We start from the raw sequence: 15,399 nt of genomic DNA, 5'->3' as shown, positions 1-15,399 counted from the left end.
ATTTCCCTGCTAGTTCTGCATGCAGGCGTCTGTATGAGGCAATGTGTGTTTATTGTGAAGTTGGAAGCTCCCAGATTTTGTATTGCACTACAACCTGTATAAAGGTTGCAGCTGGGACTTCTAAAATGTTCTTTAAAGTAATTATGAAAGTGATTCACTTTTGCCACAGGGAAGCTGTAATACGGACCATTGATTTTTTTTTTTTTTTTTTTTTTTTGTCATTAGTCTTCCTTTTCCAGTGTGATGAAAGTATCTTTGTGGCTTCCTGACTTTGACCTCATTAACCCATTCATCACCACAAATTCTTTTTTCCACACCATTTTTACATTCATATCTGCATAGCTTGTAAAACATGCCTTCATTTACCATCTAATTTTGACCCAAAAGTTAACATTTGGAAAACAATTCAGTTACATAATTACATTTTTCTACAGATCACAAATCTCTGCCAATGATGTTTAGTATTGGCATTTCATTTTACAACACTGACATCTCATGGTATTGATATCTTAACAATCTGCATAGCAAGACACAAAATTAATTTCGCACAGTAAATGCTGCGGTAACCAGACCCCTTGTGTTTCAGGCTAATGTAGCCAGCGGTATTCCTTTTCAAGAGTAAAATAAAAGAGGGTCCTAGTAATCAATGCCTACATCCCTATTTATTTACTTCTGGTGTCATTATACCACTTGTTTTTTTTTATGGAGGGGGGTATGCTTACAAATAGGGTAGAACATATTTTCCAAAAAAACAAAAAGATAATCCTGACACTTTGTTGGTGTACAATAAGCATTGGACCAATGTCTGATTTAATGCGGCTTGCTGTGTTAACCTTACAGTTGGCCTACATTTTTTTCAAACAAGTCAGTTTCGCATTTCAGATCAATTGGTTTATTGAGCCGTAAGATCAATTGCTGGTTTCACTTTTTTTTCTTCCCTCCTTACTTTTATGGAGTTTGGGACTTTAGTTGTTGGAAGCAAATGTCTACATTAACCCACTAGTTTAGTAGTGGTCAACTTCTTTTTCTTTTTCTTTCAGGCACAAAAAAATTTGAGGGATGTTGAATGAATGAAATTGACTAAATATTTGTGTAAGAAAAATTAAGATATATTTAATAAAATAAAGTTATTTAAATACAACATGGATGGCAGTATTTTTTTCTTCAGTGTCCAATGGCTCTTACATTACCGCTCCATTGGCTAATATTAGAGTTAATACAGAGGCAAATACAGTGGACAATGTTTTCTGTACAATATAGTGACATGTGAATCATTCAATAGGTTGCTTTTTACAGTACATTATGAATAAAACATTTTGGTGTTTTTCATATTAATACACTTCTAACTTTATAAACCCACTGTACATACAAGACTGGATGAACTGGCTCGGCCTTCTGGGAAAGGCAGGAGTGGGTCTGAGGTAGCCTTAGCACTCTCTCCATGGAAATGCCTTCTGGAATAATCATTTGCTGGACACAAACTAGTACTGGGGTTTAGAGGACTGCATCGAGATGCGGGTCCAGTGGGACCCATTAAAAAAACTTGCGGGCAGTTTTCCGGGTGATGCGGACGTTCAGACAATGTACCTGTGTGTCCCAGTAATCCCACGCGCTCCCGCAAGGCTGCCTTCGCATTGCTCGCACACCCCGTCTCTTCTCTTGTTCCGCGCAGGAACCCAGCAGAGTCGCGTGAATTTATGTCACTTCACGTGACTCCGCTGGGTTCTTGGGCGGGACAAGAGACAGTGTGTGCGAGCAAAGCGAAGGCAGCCTTGCGGGAGTGCATGGGAAATCTGCAGTTCAGGTAGGGGGGTGGGCGTTTTTGGACACGTTTGCGGGAGGAGGCGGTAATGGTCAGAAATTCAGCGGGAGCGGGATTAGAAGAACAGTCCCGTGCAGGGGTCTGCTGGGGTTTTGCTTTGGTCATGTTATTATGTTAAGAGAAGCCCTGATTCCATAGTGTTTGTGGGGATAGAGAAGTTTGGTTAAGTGAAGTTTAGGGTAAGGTCAAAAGGTAATTTAAAAAAAATAAGAATTGTCTGCATTTTTTGCCTGCTTTAGTTCTTTTGACTAGCTTGTACTGCTCTAGTGGCTGGAAAAGAGAATATAAATAGGTGTGATGTGGGAGCTAGGCAGTGGCCAAGGTGAACTGCTAGCTACCTGTACTGACCTTTTGGAGTCTATTGAAAAGTGGTGACGCAGGAGAGCCATGGGTGCTGTAGGAGCTGCTCAATAGACTTTGGGAATGTGCAGCAGGAAGAAGAAGAATTGTTGAGGAGGAGTTCGGATTTTGTCCCTGCTGGCTTGGATGGAAAACTGAGTTGGAGCCGGTAGATGAAGCATCATCGGCAGCAGAAGTCCCGCGGGAGAATATACTTTCATCACGAGAAGATAGAGGAACGACCTGAAACGTAAGGGAAGCCTTGTTAAGAAGGCAACTGAGGAAGTAGGAAGAGTAGGGTGACCTCATTAAAAGAGGCCCTTGTCGTTAGTAAGGAATGGGGCATGCAGTAGGAAGAGGCAGCCAACGCAAGAAGAAATGAACGGTGTCAAGCAGCAGGACAGTTGTACAGGTATCAGCTACAGGCAGAACATGGGTCCGAGCAGCTGCAGGATATAGTCCAGGAGTTTGAGTTACAAGGGAAAAGCAGAACTGGTGCTGCAGTGGGTGAGTGCAAAAAAGTACAAGTCCGGTTCAGCCTTGGGATAAGCAGATTGCTAGCACTAAAGTTAATCTTATAAATGAGTTTTGTATGAAAGAGTCTCTTTCTTGTGAGAATTCTCCTTTTGGTTAAGGAGAAAATTTAGAATGAAAATATGTGGATATTTTGTCATTGCTGCCTTCTTCAAAAGAATTTCTATGAAAACATGAAAATGAAGATAGATGTAGAGTAGTAGCCAGATCATTTAATAACTAGTTGCAAGATTTTCGTATTTTTTACAGCGTATACTTTAAGAGGCATACAGAACATAGCTTAGGGTTGTTTCAACATTCAAAAGCAGCATGTAAAGCTTATTTTGGTGATTTAGCTTGGTTTAATTATGATGAGATTTTCAGGCAGAAATGATTAGTGCATTTGAAGTGGGCCATGAAGGAGGTGGTACGTAGGTTAGTATAATGCTAACTTAGAGATACATGTCAGGTTATAGATTGCAAGCTGTTAATTTACAAAAGGGTCAACAAACATGTCAAAAGAGTGTTCCATTGTAAATGGAAATTTAAGCATGACTGCGCAGAATCACCCTGCGTCTAGGTGTTTTCGGAAAGGTCAGTCAGGCAAGAAGCAGGTTTAAAAAAAGCAGTGACTCCAGTGACGTGGTTAAATCTGCTCCCCTTTGGACAGCTACCCAAACAGAGTATTGTTCCAACAGAATCATTGGTATACCTAATTCCATTGTCTAGAAAACTCAATTCAGAATCCATTGGGAGGAGTTCAATTTATATTTACGGTTTGTTCCTTATATCTGGAAGGGTACTTTTAGTGGGTAGTAAATGCATTTCCTCATATTTTTGTTAAAAACATTTCTTTCTATTGCTGATTAGCTGCTGTGAAATATAACCCCTTAAACCTTTCACTTGGTGCATGTTAAAACATAGAGCCTTCCAAGCAGGAGTACTTACCGTAAATAACTAAAGAACTGTCTACATTTAGCAAAACTGATGTAATGTGGAAAAATAGAATGCTGCTTATTAAACATCACATGTATGTGCCATGATGAGAAAAAAACATGGCATGCAAGAAAACTAGCATGAGGAAGCACACTTTTTCCATATGGGGTATCATTTTCCACCATTTTTAGATTTCTTTACCCACCTCTGAGGCAGATTCTTAGGGTCACACAGACTAGAGTTGACTGCTTCCTATTCTACACTGTTGTGATCATATATAAGACTCCTAGTTGGAGTTCTTGCTACCAGTATATTGTGTTTGATATCCCTGAATGAAAGTAGATGATTTAATTTAGTGTATCTTCAAAAATTGACGTCAATGTTCCCATGAGAACCGGTATTAGAGCCATTTGGTTAACATTTGGCAAGTCACTACATAAAAATATTATCAATGGGCTATTAAATGGTTAATATTCCAAGCGTCTCAGGGTCAGCTCGTTTAGAAAGTTCCCAGGTATGCTGATGTGACAATAAGGAATGTCTGTATAACTTATCTGCTGGTGTTTCTATGATGTGTAGTTTATTCTTGAATCGTATCTCGCAGAAATGGAGGACTCGCACTTTAAGTTCAGAGCGTAATGAATTGTGCACCTGTGAACACATCATATCCTATCCTTTTTATATTTGTCTTCTTGTCCTGGCCATTTCCTGTCTGGTTTGTGTGCACTCGTGTCTTCGTACTCAGCTTTTATCTATTTCTGTCTCCCACTAACAATAGGTATTTCCCTTACTACGCTAACTACTGTTTTGAACTATTATTCTTGAAATGAGCTACATATTACTACTTGTACAAAGCTAATACTGTTCATTTATCTTACTGTGCTAAGCATCATTCCCCGTACTTTCTTATCGTCACATTCTGAAAAGTGTGCGTTTCTCTAGACTAATTACCATACCTGGGGACTAAGCGGCTGAACCCTGAGGCTCTTAAATCGTTATTAGACCATAAAAAATGTTATTATAGTGACTCCGTAATGGTTCTCACAGTAATCCCAGGGACAGCTGATCCATGTACAGCGGTTCCCTTCCAATTCCATATTAATGTTAATCTTAGGCCGTTAACTGTAGTAATTCTTATGCCTCCCAGTGGCCATTGGTGTTCTTTTTTGCATATGATCATTATTAATACAAATTCACCGAAAGCACTCAACTAATAGTATTATTATTTTACCTTTAATTTTATTAATCATAACAAGTTAAGTGTGCATGTTTTTTTTTTTAAATCAAAATATTACAAAATGACAAAATAAAGAAAATGCACTTATGCCTATATGGGCATGTCTAAACACAGTTCTGTCATTTTATTTTTCACACAACTATTCCTGTTTGAGTAAAAATTGAAGACCCATGCTTGCCATGCGGAGCATTTTGAAACACTCTGTAGAGCTGGTTGACACCTTCCAACCACTGGCAAGATAGCATTCCAATGCCACACAAACAAGCCCAGTACATCATACATATAATTTTATGATATTTTATTAAAGCCAGTTTTGTGACAGGTTATTGGCCCATTGTGGGAAAGGACCATGTTGACCTGTGTTTTTTCTTGATACCGTGCTATAGTTATTTCTGGTAACGATCTGGAGCATCAGGCAAATGCACCCCATACTAACCCGATTTGGTGCTCCCGCAGCAAATCAGGTGTAGTATTGTGCATGTTCCAACTCGTTATGCCCAACTGCACACTGAGTAAGCATTAAAATGTAACCGGCTGGATATGTGCAGCCACATTTGTGTCATTTGGTGGCAACAGGCCTTAAAGCGCCAGGGCCGCTATGTGATCCCCAGTCTGGCCCTGCCCTGCGTCCCTCAGTATTGTTAGGTAAGTAAAGGTTTTCATTGAACAAGCTCTTAAGAAAATGTTTGCTCAAACCACACTTTTAACAAGGGTTAAAAAAGTTTAGTGCCACTTTAATTTATACTTTTTCTGGCCTTACAGACATTTGTTTTTTTTTTACTTGTCAACCTTCTGCTTTTATTATAATTTATATAAATATATAAAAAGAAAATAAAAAATAGCATATACTATACTTGGTTCAACATATGGAAGACAGGACTTGCAATTGTGTCATCAGACTGAGTGAGGAAGACGTAAGCCTCCTCAGCGCTGAAGACACGGTGCTCCATTAGACGCTAGCCTACCTACCCTATTTCTAAACCCTACACTACCCCCAATTCCTTCTAACCACCCACCAAACTAAACCTATTTTTGATTTTTGTGTTTTATTTTTGTATATATACTGCTGTTCTTTCACGATGCTCTGTCTCTCTCTCCTCCAGATCGCAATGATGGAGGAGAGAGGAAAAGTATCTGCAGTAACGGTCACACGATCGCCGTGATTGGTCATTACAGCGATCGTGTGACGTTACTGCCGGATGTGTGGCACTGGAGCAGTCCGGAGAGAATGCGCGATCGGGCATAGATGTTACCGGCGTTCGTGCCGGAAACTGTTACAGGTCCCTCATCAGCGTGATCAGGTAGCAGGGTCTAGACAGACCCTGCAGGGGATACTCTGTCCTCCCGTGAACTTCCGGGTGACGTCAGTAGTGACGTGACCTGGAAGGGAAAGCCCGATCACCCGGTCGGGCATTTCCAACTGGAGATCGGGCAGCAGAAAGCCAGCAACGCTGGCTTCTGCTGTCAGGGGGGAGTCCAGTATTAACTTTATATAGTATTAGTTAAAAGTATTAATTTTTATACGGTGTCTATCAATTTTCTCACTTAAATATTTAAAAAAAAAAAAAAAAATTTCCCTTCAACTCTAACGAATCAGTTCCTATGATCTTTTACATAATATTGCCATCTGTCAGAAAATGGTACCAAATGCTGAATCAATGTGCTATATGGAAACTTTGTTCTCCTTTTTCTGGTTTCAATGTATCATTTTGTATTTCTTTGGGATCGTTTATGTAGACTGGGTATACAAACTTGTATACATTTACTTGTTTACCTCTATATCGTCATGGTAAGTGTTTATGCAGGGTGGACATTCCTTTTAATTAACGTATCTAAAATTCCAAATGTGTGCCCAGAGTTTATAGTTACCCTGATCAAGCTGGGACAGACCTACAATTAGATGCAGATAAAATGTGTCAGGTGATCGTTCTCTGCCTAATTTAAAAATGTTGGCATTTTTTCATTAACTTACAATCGACCAGAACATTATGACCACTGACAGGTGAAGTGAATAACACTGATAATCTTGTTATCATAGCACCTGTCAGTGGGAGGAATATACTAGGCAGCAAGTGAACATTTAATCCTCAGAGCTGACGTGTTAGAAGCAGGAAAAATGGGCACACATAAGGAACTGAGCAACCTTGACAAGGGACAAATTGTAATAGCTAGATGACCTGGTCAGAGCATCTCAAAAACTGCAGCTCTTGTGGGGAGTCCGTGGTCTGCAGTGGTCAGTAGGAAGGAAAAGTAGTAAACCAGTGACACGGTCATGGGCCGCCAAGGCTCATTGATGCACGCAGTGGATGAAGCCTGGCCTGTATGGTCAAAACCAACGGTCGAGCTACTGTAGCTCAAATTGCTGAAAACGTTAATGATTTAATGTGTCAGGACACACCTTGCATCGCATTTTGCAGTGTATGGGGCTGCATAGTCACAGACCAATCAGGAGTCCACTGCTGAAAGTACCTACAATGGGCATGTGAGCATAAGAACGGGACAATGGAGCAATGGAAGAAGGCGGTCTGGTCTAATAAATGACATTTTGTTTTACATCACGTGGATTGCATGCTTTACTTACGCGGAGGACACATGACACCAAGGAAGATAGCCAGCTGACGAAGGCAGTGTGATGTTTTGGGCAATGTTCTCCTGGGAAACCTTGGGTTCTGCCACTCATCTGGATGTTACTTTGATACGTACTACCTACTTAAGCATTGTATCAGACCATGTACACCCTTTCATGGACAAGGCATTCCCTAATCTCATTGGCCTCTTTTAGCAGGATAACTGATTTTATAAGGCTTAGGACACACAGTCGGCCAGTTTGGACATGTAGTTACTGATGCTACAGAGAGCATGTGACTATCATCACGTGCTATGAACTGCGTAGGAGGTCAAAAAAAAAAACAATGGCAAATTGAGACTGAATGCCATAAAAGTTAAATAAAAAAATCCAAGCCAAAAACAAGTTTATCGAAGGTCACAAGGTGTGACATGACATACTGCAAAGACAGCACACCAGGGAAAGTAGCAGATCAGTGCGGAGCAAGATTACTACCTTGGAGGACCTGTGGCAGAGGCGTCAGTAACCCGGAGCATGGGAGATTTTTACAGCCACCTAGTGGTGACACGAGCAGGTAAACAAGGATTTTTTTTTAATGGCTGATCCTATCACAAAAAAACAAAGTGAATCTCTCTTTGCCATCACTTTAATTTAAAAAAAATGTGTGTGCAGGGTTGGACTGGGGGTGCCTAGTTGTCCTGGCACCTTAAGGACAGCAGCTGCAAAATCTAGCCATCAACGGCACAGCCCGGCACCTGTTCTGTAGCTGCAGGAGAAGTATCCAATGCAATTAGTGGGCTCCCAGATCACCCACAGCAAGCATTAGCTTTCTGTTTTAAAGGCCAGGAAATATATAAGTAGGCTAGTAGATTCCATTGCCACTATGAGATCCTGAAGCTAACACCCATTTATCCCCATTGTTAATCCACCCTTGGTTATTGTTGATTGATTCAGGAAGCCTTTTTAAGGTGGTAAGTAAAAGAAAGAACTCCAGGACACAAAGCACACTGTCACGAAAGCCTCTGTGGCATGGGTTCCTGAAGGGGCCTGAGGCCAGTCTCCTTCCTACAGACTATGGGCCCTGACCTTGGAAGGGGCTCTGTTTTTTTGGGTGGGAGGTGGGTACAGGGGGTCCATTGGGTCTACTTCTTACCCCTAGAACAGAGTGCCACGTATCCCAAGTACCAGAGACTCTAAAGACTGTAAAGCTCGGACGCATATTTGGAGCACCTGCATTTAGGGAGGGGGTTTATGTGTGCTGTTACTCTCCATCAGGTGAAGACTTACAGGACAAAGACCTCCATCGCTAGTATTTGCACTAAGATCTGATATTAAGCTGGTTTCAGCCAGAAGTCAGGGAACTGCCGTGTTTACCACCTTCCCCACATACTACAATAGCGACCCCCTACTGGGCTGAGGTGGGCCGAGTGCAAATACTGAGCTGTGTGAAATGGAGGGCCTGATGGAGAACTATGTGTGGTTTGCTGTGTCTATTGTATGTAAATTACCCCCTTGTATGGTTTAAATACTGGTGTATTTTCAATAAAACTGAGCCCTGTTTTCACCTCAACATTAGTGCTGTCTGATGCTTGGGGTGGGCTGTTGTAATAACTCACTGTTCTTTTCAGTACAGTACATGCACTAAATATGTTAAGCTACAGCTAGCCACAGCACTAACGCAGCTCCTGTGCAACGGCTTTCCCCTTCTCTCTACAACACTGGTTCTGTCTGGTGTTGAAAAGGTTAACCGCTGGTGTAGGAGGAAGCGTAGGTTGGCAGGTGTCCCTTCATACATGCTATATGGGAAGTCCTAATAAATTAATGTAGTTGTGCTAAAAGCTGGCAGATAAAGACCAATAAGCCCTTCTATTACTTCTTTTTGGGTTTGCTCTCTAAAGATGCCACGACGGTGAGCTTCTCCTCCCATAAAAGCTTGGTTGGCCCCGGTGTAAAACCTTTAGATAAGATTTTTTGAAGGTCATGTGACTGACTGAAATATGCAGAGCCAGCTAAGCCATTGAGGCAGATACATGTTGGGTGTATGGCTATAACGCTTAGTGAATTCATTAAGTAGCTGTCCTCAGAAAAGATATGGCCATATTGACAGTTTAGCACAGATACAACTAAAGGACTAAAGCATCTATTATGTTCCATCTTCATTACCCCGACTCTCAGGTAACTGACTGCGGCCATATGATTAAAAATTTCAGCCATGCATATTCAACTGGAAGCTGCACTTATGTCATTTAGTGCCCACTGGCCTGGGCCACCTAGTCAACCCCAGTCCAGTCCTGCGTACAGAATCTTAGCTTGTCTCCCCTATACCAATCTTGCTCCATTACAACGCATCATGAATGCTGCTGATCGGCAACAAATATAAGCCTCTCTCCCCCCTTTTCTGTCTTTTCAATGGATGCCTGTACACCTCAGGATTCAACTTAAAACTCTGTCACACACAAAGCTCTTCATAGTGATTCCCTCATCTCTCACGCACATAGAGACATTTTCCTATGCCTCTTTGAAACTCCCAACCCGTGCTTGTGAAACTCTCCCCTTGTCTTAAGTCCTTCAATAAATTTCAACATTTTTACAGTGGAGCTGTATATGGTTATAGGGACTGCAAATTGTGCCCCCCTTGTACAACGGCACCAAACAAAATCCGTACAGCCTGAGAACGCACTACAAAGCGCAACATTGCCTTACAGTCATGACATCTCTTTCCATTGAAGCATTTTATTGCATTTCAACCAGCTGCCCCACAACGGGGTATTTATACTTGAATTTAAGGTTCAAGAACTACCAGAGCATAATACAATAACAAAGTGCTTCTATGTGTGCGTGTGTGTATATTATATACACACACGTATATATATACATACACACATATACGAGTTCCATATATTTGGATTTATTTTTATAAATAGAATTCCAAATATATCAAAATGAAGCAATAAAAAAAGCAGAAAATAAAAAAGGGATATTATGAAACAAAAAATGTTAAAACAAAACAAAACAAAATAAGTTGCTGTTGGAACGAAGAACTGTTGCTAGGGTTAGACAATGCCCTTGCATAACAAAACAATGTACCAGTCAGTGTCTCTCACAATTCTCCCAAAGTCCTAAGCATTCTGTCCTAGCAGCAACCAGAACCAGAACCAGAAATGTCCTTTAGGTTAATATACTCTCCTTGGGGTGGGGAAGATGTTTGGTTTAAATCTCTTGACTCCATCATTCTTTCAATGAGGACTCTACAATAAGTAAAAAAAAAAAATAATAATAATAATAAATCAATTACAGGATGACAGAAATAAGACAAGTTGCAGTATGATGTAGTAAGTGTATGCTGTAGTTATCTGCCGGTTTTGCAGCAGGTGAGGAAAGTTGTTAAAAGGATGTCTCCTGTTACCAACGGCCATGTGACTACCCATCTCCAGTATGTTCCAGCGATGGTTCAGGGAAGGTTCCCGCCATGTGCATGTTCAATAAACTATTCCACCGATTTCAATGGGAGCACCTTCCTGCTGTTTATTGGCTCCTTATTTATATTATTAAGGTAAGGCTGACTGTGACCCTAAAGTGTCCATTGAATTGAGCATCATGGACGATGTAATACAACAGATATTTCTGCATGTGTCTCAGACCTTACACATGGTTGTGAAATACTACAAAGGACAAATGACTAAAATGTTCAGTGTGATGCATATCAGTACAAGGAATTACTTTTTGCTCAATGATACATATCTGCTCATTACACTTACCTCATAGATTCATTGATATTTATATTATCTTTCACAGATGTCTCTGTCCATCCAATAAAGTTGTTCTCTTTACTGAATGTGTCAATCTGTTCTCTGCTTACTGCCCATTGGGTCATATCACACTACGAGGGACAAAACCACAAAAAATAGTCAAACATTACAGTCAACAGTGCTTCAAACACTAAAGTGAGGTACGAGAAGCGTAACAATATCCCTTAAGGAGCTATTCTAAAGCTGCATACATATTTTTTCCCCTTAATAAAGGTTTCAAATGTATGTGGTTCTACATGCAAGCAAAATGTGTGCAAGATCACTCAGTCTTGGCACAAAATATAAAAAATGTATATGTGATAACAGAATCCCATGTAAACACAGATAAAGAGCAACAGGTCAGCACATGCATTTTACCTTATTGGCCAGCAGTATACATGGCACAAGCGACCCGCTAGGTAGCGCCACTTTACTGTCCAAGTCTTCCTTCCACATCTGGCAGCTCCTGAACGAGTCAGCATTAGTGAGATCAAACATAATTATACAACCTGATGCTTGTTTATAGTACAGTCGGGTCATCGATGTAAATCTTTCCTGACCTGAGCAAGATACAAATGACAAAGCATCACATATTTTTGAATACATGGGCAACATGACACTAAACGAAACAGATGTTAGCAATCTAGGGCATACTTTACCTTTATGTATATTTAAAAAAAATACATTAAATCAAAATATATAACCATTGGCTTTCAAAGATACAAAACCAGAAGTCAGTCAGTCCACAGTTTTATATCTTGTCCAGTAAGACAAAGACCGTATGTGGCACAATTCAGTTGATTTACATAATGCTTTACGGTTCCAAAACACAATTATTAATCTATCAAAGGAGTTCCAAGGCTGTGTGACATAACTCAAAAGGCAGAAAGGAGGGTTGACCAAGCATTCCAGACTCGGCCCCACTATAAAGAAGTAGTGACTCTTTACTCCATTGTCTAAAGGAAAGAGACCATTTTTCCCCACAAACACACATTACCTTCATTGCCTACCAAAAAGGCATTTCATTTTGCCAATATTTTCATTTTTTTCCCCTTTATTTGTCAAGATTGTAAGCTTGCGAGCAGGGCTCTCTCCACCTAATGTATCGGGTTGCCTTAGTCTGCCAATTCTTGTCTTGTCATACCCCTTGAATATATGTATTGTATTAAGCGCTGTGTAAACTGTTGGCGCTATATCAATAAAAGATAATAAAAGTAGGCTGCATTTACAATTTGGTATTCTTCAGAAATATATATTTGATGTTATTCCATTCCTCATAGCGACTTTGTAATCTACATGAATAGCACCGATATCACTAAACTCTAAGGAAAAGATATACACAATCAGATTTGACTTAAGGACATCATTTTATGGCAAAGTACTAAAATAAAGATAAAAAAAAACAGATTTTGCCGCATAATTTAGGCATCATTTAGGCACAATTTAGAGCCTGTGGTATTGAACCTAGATGCCAGCAGAATAAGCCTCTGACACATTTGTCATGGCTACTGTACCATTAACGTGATGTAGCAAATAGCATAATTTTAAATTGCTAAATTTTAACCCGATTCTTACTTTTCAAATTCACCACAGTGAAGCCGAGATCTGCAGCAGAACCCAACAGGGCTAGCCTAGCATGTCTAATCAATTTCCAGGTCTGAAGTTCTCTCACCTCTCCTCAGCTTTACAAAAGCAGCCTGAACCGATCCCCAATTTAACAAAAGAAGAGAGGGAGATATATAATGTAATGGGGGGGGGGGGGGTCATTCAGATCCTGAAAACAAGAATTAACGACAGCTGGTACCCAGCGCACACAAGATACCTTCTCACTATTCAAAAGGGAATGGAGATTTTCATGATTAAAAAAACATGCACCTCTGTAAAAACTATTCATTGCACCAAAAATACCTGCGAATACCTCTGAAAGAACCAAATACAATGACAGCTGAGACATAACCAGGACCCTGATAAAGGCCCCTCCAACACATTGCCCATCTCCATTTATCATACACCTTCCCAACATATATCTCTGCCAGACAAGAGGGGACAGCTTTAGTTACTCCAATTCCCACCTATACTCATCCACCTTTCTGCTTCCTATATGAGCGGTTAGTTCTCAGGTACGCATAGTATAGTATAGTATATATATATAATTATTATCAAACCACTGTTACAAAGGTTATTCTAGTATACAGACATGGGAAAGGATGCAATTGGGTAGAAGTGCTTGCGTTTATTCTTACCTGCAATATCCCATAGCTGAAGTCTAATAGTCTCCATATCTGACCATTGCACAACTTTTAAGGCAAAATCCACTGTACGAGAGAACAAACATGTACAGGAATAAAACACAAAAACATAAATATCAGTATCGAGTTACTTCATTAAAGGCTTTCACGACAATACATAATATTTCAATTTGTATTTGAAAGACTGTTTCACATCCGCCTGTCAATCAATCAATTTTTAATACCCACTGAGCTATACATCAACTAGGGGGTTGCAGAGAGAACCGCTGTATACATTTTGTGCACTGGAACGGGCTTCTTTAAGATCGCTGATACATCATAACCCAGTGAAAACTTAAACCTGGCACACCATGGAAAACATGCCCATATGGGAATAGTGCTCAATGATATGTAATAAATTACATTACATTTATATAACGCCAGCAGATTCCATAGCACTTTACAATCAGTCGAGCTTAGTGTTTTTACTAATGGCGTATATATATATATTATATATATATATATATATATATATATATATATATATATATATATACACACACACACACACACATATATATATATCTATAGACATATCTTGAAATATCTATTACCTGCCCCAATCCCCAATCACTGCCCACAACACATCTTCCATCTGCAGAGAACGTTTCATGTTTTAAAGCGAATCTATTAGTTCTGCGGTTACTCACCTCCCATGGTCATCTTGTATTCCTTGCCGAAGATGTCATGGACATACCTATGCAAGAAGGAGGTCTTTCCCACAGCCGAATCCCCCACGACAAGGACTTTGAACAAATGATCAAAACTCCCCATTATGCAGACACCATAGACCTACCCACATATTGTTGTTGTGAGCAACTGCTTAAAACCCCCAAGGGACAGCACACGGATCACTTTCTAGGTAGGAGAGTGGCTCTCACGTATACATTCACACAGAGAGAATACACACAGCTAGCCGATAGCTCCTATGCAGCTAAATAACCCAATCTCAGCAAGTCATGTGACTCTTGTAATCACACGGCACTAAAAACTGGTGTAGTAACCCGAAGTTACTCACCCTCTCACTACAGGTTTAAATATATAAATGCTTCTACTTCGGACAGATAATACTATTTTTTCGAGAAGCTGCTAAAGGAATAGGAAGACATCCCACTGGAGTAGGGAATGTATTGGTTGGTACAGGTTAAAAGACTGTTCTGGTGCTATGCATTCTGGGAATCGTAGTTCTCAAGCACCAGATTGATGCAGACCGGAAACGGCGGAGTTTCCTGTGGTCTGTACTCCGCCCTCAATTAAGGTAGCAGTAGCTTCTGAAGCAGCAGCAGCAGTAGCTTCTGAAGCAGCAGCAGCAGCAGCAGCAGCAGCTTCTGAAGCAGCAGCAGCAGCAGCAGCAGCAGCTTCTGAAGCAGCAGCAGCAGCAGCAGCAGCTTCTGAAGCAGCAGCAGCAGCAGCTTCTGAAGCAGCAGCAGCAGCAGCTTCTGAAGCAGCAGCAGCAGCAGCTTCTGAAGCAGCAGCAGCAGCAGCTTCTGAAGCAGCAGCAGCAGCAGCTTCTGAAGCAGCAGCAGCAGCTTCTGAAGCAGCAGCAGCAGCTTCTGAAGCAGCAGCAGCAGCTTCTGAAGCAGCAGCAGCAGCTTCTGAAGCAGCAGCAGCAGGGTGCATGAAGCGGAACGTTAAATCTGTATTTTTATCATTTAGATATAATAGACATGCATTCAGAATTACAGTTAATTACGAGCAGCAGGATTTATAAGGAAAGGAATGTCCTTAAGTTCTGTAGGTCTAATTAGGAAGGAAAATTGCCGATAAAATTAAAACTGTCGTTATACACTAGTATTTGTAACCTGCGTATGTATATGTGGCCAAAAATAGTTTTCCCGCTCCCCACTTCTGCCTTTCACCTTCTCACCCTCTAGATCTCTTTACCTTTTTATGTTTTCTTTCCCTCCCTC

General features: G+C 40.6%; 1 protein-coding gene across 1 annotated transcript; it reads right to left on the bottom strand.

Moving 5' to 3' along the window:
• Positions 1 to 10,107: 10,107 nt before the first annotated feature.
• On the bottom strand, positions 10,108 to 14,640 carry RAB29 (RAB29, member RAS oncogene family). The gene is made up of 5 exons (XM_053457718.1): positions 14,140 to 14,640; positions 13,445 to 13,516; positions 11,580 to 11,761; positions 11,172 to 11,293; positions 10,108 to 10,661 (listed from the first exon to the last, which is right to left on the bottom strand). Exons 1-5 carry the CDS (start codon positions 14,261 to 14,263, stop codon positions 10,547 to 10,549), a joined length of 615 nt encoding a protein of 204 aa, XP_053313693.1. The 5' UTR covers positions 14,264 to 14,640; the 3' UTR covers positions 10,108 to 10,546.
• Between the last annotated feature and the right edge of the window lie 759 nt (positions 14,641 to 15,399).

Source organism: Spea bombifrons, chromosome 2, assembly GCF_027358695.1.
Source record: "Spea bombifrons isolate aSpeBom1 chromosome 2, aSpeBom1.2.pri, whole genome shotgun sequence".
Classification (NCBI taxonomy): domain Eukaryota; kingdom Metazoa; phylum Chordata; class Amphibia; order Anura; family Pelobatidae; genus Spea; species Spea bombifrons.
The sequence above is the reverse complement of the archived record's forward strand: the minus strand, read 5'-3'. Positions and strand labels throughout refer to the sequence as shown.